Genomic DNA, 5,782 nt, shown 5'->3' on the forward strand with positions numbered 1-5,782 from the left:
GCAGAATGGCCACCCCTTTCCTGGCCCTGCCTTCGAGTGGGACACTGGCCAGGAGCACAGGCTGGGGAGGCTTGGCGGGGCTCAACAGGGACCGCCCTGGTGCAGCTCCGGGTGGGGCCGCGGTGGGAGGACGAGCCAGTGAGGTGGCCCAGGGACCCAGACCCCCAGGGCTCTCAGCTTCCTCGCGCAGTGCCCGGGAGGGACCTCTGGGCAGCGGCCACGGGGCGCGGGGTGTTGGGGCGCACAGCGCACAGCCCACAGCGCGGCGCCGCCGCCGTGGCGACCGTCTGCATGGGGACCGCGGGCGCCGGGACCACGTGGGGCCTGGAGGGAGGAGCGCGGCCCCGTGACCTCGCCCACGTGACGGGCGCGCGCGGAAGGCGACATGGGCTCCGCTCCCTGGGCCGCGGTCCTGCTGCTGGCGCTCGGGCTACGCCGCCTCGGGGCGGGGGGTGAGTGCGGCGGCGCCTCCGGCCCCATCCCAGGCCCCGTCCCCGGCTCCGGCCCCGCCTCTGAGGTCCGCGCGCCCCCAGCCCGCAGGGCCCCGGACCCCGGCTTCCAGGAGCGCTACTTCCAGCAGCGTCTGGACCACTTCAACTTCGAGAGCTTCGGCAACAAGACCTTCCCCCAGCGCTTCCTGGTGTCGGGTGAGACCTCGGCCCCAGCCCCAGGTCCCCGCCCCGTCCCCCCGGCCCCAGCCCCCCAGGTCCCCGCCCCATCTCCCCAGCCCCAACCCCCGGCCCCCCGGCCTCACCCGCCCTCCCCACAGACAGGTTCTGGATCCGGGGCGAGGGGCCCATCTTCTTCTACACCGGGAACGAGGGCGACGTGTGGGCCTTCGCCAACAACTCGGGCTTCATCGCGGAGCTGGCGGCCGAGCAGGGGGCTCTACTGGTCTTCGCGGAGCACGTGGGTGCCCGGCGAGGTCACGGAGGGGTCACGGGCGAGGGTCGGTCACGGGCGGGGTCGCGGGCAGGGGTCGGTCGCGGGCGGGGGTCGGTCACGGGCGGGGGTCGGTCACGGGCGGGGTCACGGGCGGGGGTCGGTCCCGGGCGGGGTCGCGGGCGGGGTCGCGGGCGGGGGTCGATCTCGGGCGGGGTCGCGGGCGGGGGTCAGTCACGGGCGGGGTCGCGGGACCGGGCTCAGCAGCGCGTCCCCGCCCCCAGCGCTACTACGGGAAGTCGCTGCCATTCGGTGAGCGGTCCACGCAGCGCGGACACACGGGGCTGCTGACGGTGGAGCAGGCCCTGGCCGACTTCGCAGAGTTGCTCCGCGCGCTACGGCGTGACCTCGGGGCCCAGGACGTCCCCGCCATCGCCTTCGGTGGGAGGTGGGCCCCTTCCCCGGCCTCCACACCCCCACCCTCCCCTGCCCCGACCCAGCTCCCCCAGCCCAGCGCTCCTCTCCCCACCCTGTCTGCAGCGGTGGCTGCGCGCTGGCCCGGCCTCTCCGCTCTGTCTGACTCCCACCGCTGCCTTTTCCTAAGGCCTCAGACGGCGGCTCCAGACTTAGTGTTGCCTCCTCCAGGAAGCCCTCCCACTCTGTCCTCCCAGCCACCGGCTCAGCTGCGATGTGCTGGCCACACCCGCCCCAGGCCCAGGGCGGGAATCTGGGTCTTTGGAAGCGCCAGGTCCTGCACGTGGTGCCTGTGGGCCCCTGAGGAGGGAGAGAGGAAATGGGTGTTGGGGGCAGCAGCCCTAACCCTGTGCCCCTCGCGCAGTTATGGGGGGATGCTCAGCGCCTACCTGAGGATGAAGTACCCACACCTGGTGGCCGGGGCGCTGGCAGCCAGTGCGCCCGTCCTAGCTGTGGCAGGGCTCGGCGACTCCACCCAGTTCTTCCGGGACGTCACGGCGGTGAGTGACGCTTGGGGTCCTCCGGGCCCCTGAGGGACAGCGGCTGCAGCGAGCTTGCTCTCTTTCCCCCAGGACTTTGAGGGCCAGGGTCCCGAATGCACCCAGGCGGTGCGGGAAGCGTTCCGGCAGATCAAGGACTTGTTCCTACAGGGAGGTGAGGCCACTGTCCGCCCCCCACCACCTGACCCGCCCCAGGGCCAGCGGCACCCAAGCCTCGAGCCTCTGCCCCTTCCCTGCAGCCTACGACAAAGTCAGCTGGGAGTTCGGCACTTGCCAGCCGCTGCTGGACAAGGACCTGAGCCAGCTCTTCGTGTTTGCCCGCAATGCCTTCACCGTGCTGGCCATGATGGACTACCCCTACCCCACCGACTTCCTGTGTCCCCTCCCCGCCAACCCTGTCAAGGTGAGGCGCCTCCCGGGTCGCTGGAGCGTCCCGAGGCTGGTGGCCTGAGAACCAGGGAGGCGGAGCTGGTGGAGGGGACCCCGCTGAGTGCTGTTGCCCCTGTACCCCAGGTGGGCTGTGACCGGCTGCTGAGTGAGGCCCAGAGGATCGTGGGGCTACGCGCGCTGGCAGGTGCCCTTTCCCCGCCTCAGATGGGCAAGTGTGGGGGCCGGGTGGGACAAAGATCTGCAGCCCAGCGGGGGCTCCGCCTCCTGCCCCAGGGCCGCGGTGGGGTGGGCAGTACCACCTTCCCAGCAGCCCTGGGGGAGGCGGTGCCTGTCCCTGGGGACCCTCCCAGCACTGGCTGTAGCCAGGCCCAGCTTAGTGGGTGCCGCTAAGGGGACTCGGGTCCCCAGGCACAGAGGGCAATGCTGGGCAGTAGACGGGCCCTCTACAGCCAGGCCCAGGGCCGGCAGCACAGACCCCACCAACCCCCAAGTCGGGAGCCTGGAGGGCCTTCCTCACTGGGACCCACAGACCCTGGAGCCCCGGACCCCTGCAGGACCCTTCCGAGGGGGACAGGTTGGTGGCCAGAGCGCATGGTGTGTCCGTGTGTGGCCACTGGGCCCAGTGCCTCTCCTCCCCAGGGCTGGTCTACAATGCCTCGGGCTCGGAGCACTGTTACGACATCTACCGTCTCTACCACAGCTGTGCCGACCCCACTGGCTGCGGCACGGGCCCTGACGCCAGGGCCTGGGACTACCAGGTGACGCACGCCAGGGCCTGGGACCAGCAGGTGACGGACGCCAGGGCCTGGGACCACCAGGTGACGGACGCCAGGGCCTGGGACCAGCAGGTGACGCACGCCAGGGCCTGGGACCAGCAGGTGACGGACGCCAGGGCCTGGGACCAGCAGGTGACGCACGCCAGGGCCTGGGACCAGCAGGTGACGGACGCCAGGGCCTGGGACCACCAGGTGACGCACGCCAGGGCCTGGGACCAGCAGGTGACGCACGCCAGGGCCTGGGACCACCAGGTGACGGACGCCAGGGCCTGGGACCACCAGGTGACGCACGCCAGGGCCTGGGACCAGCAGGTGACGCACGCCAGGGCCTGGGACCAGCAGGTGACGGACGCCAGGGCCTGGGACCAGCAGGTGACGGACGCCAGGGCCTGGGACCAGCAGGTGACGGACGCCAGGGCCTGGGACCAGCAGGTGACGGACGCCAGGGCCTGGGACCACCAGGTGACGCACGCCAGGGCCTGGGACCACCAGGTGACGCACGCCAGGGCCTGGGACCACCAGGTGACGCACGCCAGGGCCTGGGACCACCAGGTGACGCACGCCAGGGCCTGGGACCACCAGGTGACGGACGCCAGGGCCTGGGACCAGCAGGTGACGGACGCCAGGGCCTGGGACCAGCAGGTGACGCACGCCAGGGCCTGGGACCAGCAGGTGACGCACGCCAGGGCCTGGGACCAGCAGGTGACGCACGCCAGGGCCTGGGACCAGCAGGTGACGCACGCCAGGGCCTGGGACCACCAGGTGACGCACGCCAGGGCCTGGGACCACCAGGTGACGCACGCCAGGGCCTGGGACCACCAGGTGACGCACGCCAGGGCCTGGGACCACCAGGTGACGCACGCCAGGGCCTGGGACCACCAGGTGACGCACGCCAGGGCCTGGGACCAGCAGGTGACGCACGCCAGGGCCTGGGACCAGCAGGTGACGCACGCCAGGGCCTGGGACCAGCAGGTGACGCACGCCAGGGCCTGGGACCACCAGGTGACGCACGCCAGGGCCTGGGACCACCAGGTGACACACGCCAGGGCCTGCGACTACCAGGTGTGGGTGGCCTGACCATGTGGGGCAAGGGTGGGTGTGGGCTGGCCTGACTCAGGTGGGGTGCCCGCAGGCCTGCACCGAGATCAACCTGACCTTCGCCAGCAACAACGTGACGGATATGTTCCCCGACCTGCCCTTCACGGACAAGCTCCGCCGCCAGTACTGCTTGGACACCTGGGGCGTGTGGCCCCGGCCCGACTGGCTGCAGACCAGCTTCTGGGGGCGTGGTAAGGCTGGGGCGGGGGCAGAGTCCTGCTCTGTGCCCCGCACCCTGCACCCCTGCCCACGGCTCACAGCCCCTGAGTGGGCCCACATCACCATGTTCTTTGCTCTTTGCAGATCTCAGAGCCGCCAGCAACATCATCTTCTCCAATGGGAACCTGGATCCCTGGGCAGGGGGCGGGGTGAGTCCTGACCCCGTCAGGCGGTTAGGTTGTGTTTGAGAGAGGGTCTTGCTCTGTCCCCAGGCTAGAGTACAGTGGCCAGATCGGGGCTCACTGCAGCCTCGGCCACCCAGGCTCAAGCCTCCCAATAACTGGGACTACAGCCTTGCCCCACCATGTCAAGCTAATTTAAAATTTAGTTTTTTGTAAAGACACAGTCTCACCATGTTGCCCAGGCTGGTCTCGAGCTCGGGCTCAAGCGATTCTCGCCTCTCGGCCTTCCAGAGCGCTGGGATCGCAGGCGTGGGCCCCTCGCCCAGCCCCCACCTCGCTCCTGTCTCACCTGGCTTCGCCCCCGACTTGTACCTTCCCGCCTCTGGCTCTGGCTGCTTCACAGCACTGACTCGTGACTCCACCCCCTCACGTCTCCTCTCTCCGTGGGCCCCGGAGGTGGCGTGGCCTCATTCCTCACCTGACGGCGTTCTTTCTGCTGACCACAGATTCGGAGGAACCTGAGCACGTCGGTCATCGCCGTCACCATCCAGGGGGGAGCGCATCACCTTGACCTCAGGTGCGGAGGGAGGTGGCCCAGCCGGTGTCCATGGGTCAGGTGGGGCAGGCTCGCTGAGGGCTGGGGCTGACGGGCCCCCTCCGTGCCTGCTCCCCAGAGCCTCCCACCCGGAAGACCCTGCCTCGGTGGTCGAGGCGCGAAAGCTGGAGGCCACCGTCATTGGCGAGTGGGTAAAGGCAGCCAGGCGTGAGCAGCAGCCAGCCCCGCGTGGGAGGCCCAGACTCAGCCTCTGAGCACAGGGCGACTGGAGGGAGGGGTCTCAAGGCTCCTTGTGGAGTGAGGAGCAGGCTGGCCCCCCGCCCTGCCCTGTGTCTGCACTTTCTGGGTCCCGGAAGCTCAGCCACGGTGGCCAGCGTAACGTGGGGGCTTCGCTCAAGAGGTGGCCGGCGGCAGAGGGAAGGGGCTGAATAAACGCACGGAGGCCACGTATGTCCCATCCTTCCCGTCTGTGGGCCCGCACGCAGGCTGGGGAGTGAGACCCTCAGAGACGGGGCTGGGGAAGCTGGGCACCCCGCACAGGCCAGAGCATGCCCTGTGTTCAGCAAGGTGGAGGCAGAGGCTCCTCAGCGCTTGGGTCTGCCCCGTAGGGCCCCCTGCCCCAGGAATCCGCGCTCTGCTGAGCTGTGGCAGATGGAGGCTGCAGCCACACTTGCGAGGCGACGCCTTCCCCGACATCCTCTGACACAGCAGCCGCTCCAGGGGAGGCCACTGCTTTCAGCCCCCAAGGGACACGCAGCTGGCTGC

The 5,782-nt window shown here is 70.2% G+C and overlaps 1 protein-coding gene across 1 annotated transcript; it reads left to right on the plus strand.

Moving 5' to 3' along the window:
• Positions 1–533: 533 nt before the first annotated feature.
• Positions 534–5,463, plus strand: DPP7 (dipeptidyl peptidase 7). The gene is made up of 12 exons (XM_021671457.2): positions 534–647; positions 770–909; positions 1,167–1,330; positions 1,721–1,856; positions 1,929–2,010; positions 2,096–2,259; positions 2,370–2,430; positions 2,886–3,004; positions 4,155–4,311; positions 4,424–4,488; positions 4,968–5,038; positions 5,136–5,463. The coding sequence occupies exons 4-12, from the start codon at positions 1,731–1,733 to the stop codon at positions 5,269–5,271; spliced, it is 981 nt and encodes a 326-aa protein (XP_021527132.2). The 5' UTR covers positions 534–647; positions 770–909; positions 1,167–1,330; positions 1,721–1,730; the 3' UTR covers positions 5,272–5,463.
• The last annotated feature ends 319 nt before the right edge of the window (positions 5,464–5,782 follow it).

The sequence above is a fragment of the Aotus nancymaae genome, unplaced genomic scaffold, assembly GCF_030222135.1.
Source record: "Aotus nancymaae isolate 86718 unplaced genomic scaffold, 86718_ANA_hifiasm-v0.15.2.pri h1tg000063l, whole genome shotgun sequence".
Lineage (NCBI taxonomy): Eukaryota > Metazoa > Chordata > Mammalia > Primates > Aotidae > Aotus > Aotus nancymaae.

What these genes read in the sequence shown, in the direction of transcription:
- DPP7 (XM_021671457.2), top strand. Translation starts at nt 1,731, where the DNA reads ATGCTCAGCGCCTACCTGAGGATGAAGTACCCACACCTGGTGGCCGGG. An exon ending in TCCCCGCCAACCCTGTCAAG is followed by an intron (nt 2,260 to 2,369) that starts GTGAGGCGCCTC and finishes CCTGTACCCCAG; the next exon opens with GTGGGCTGTGACCGGCTGCT. An exon ending in GGGGCTACGCGCGCTGGCAG is followed by an intron (nt 2,431 to 2,885) that starts GTGCCCTTTCCC and finishes TCTCCTCCCCAG; the next exon opens with GGCTGGTCTACAATGCCTCG.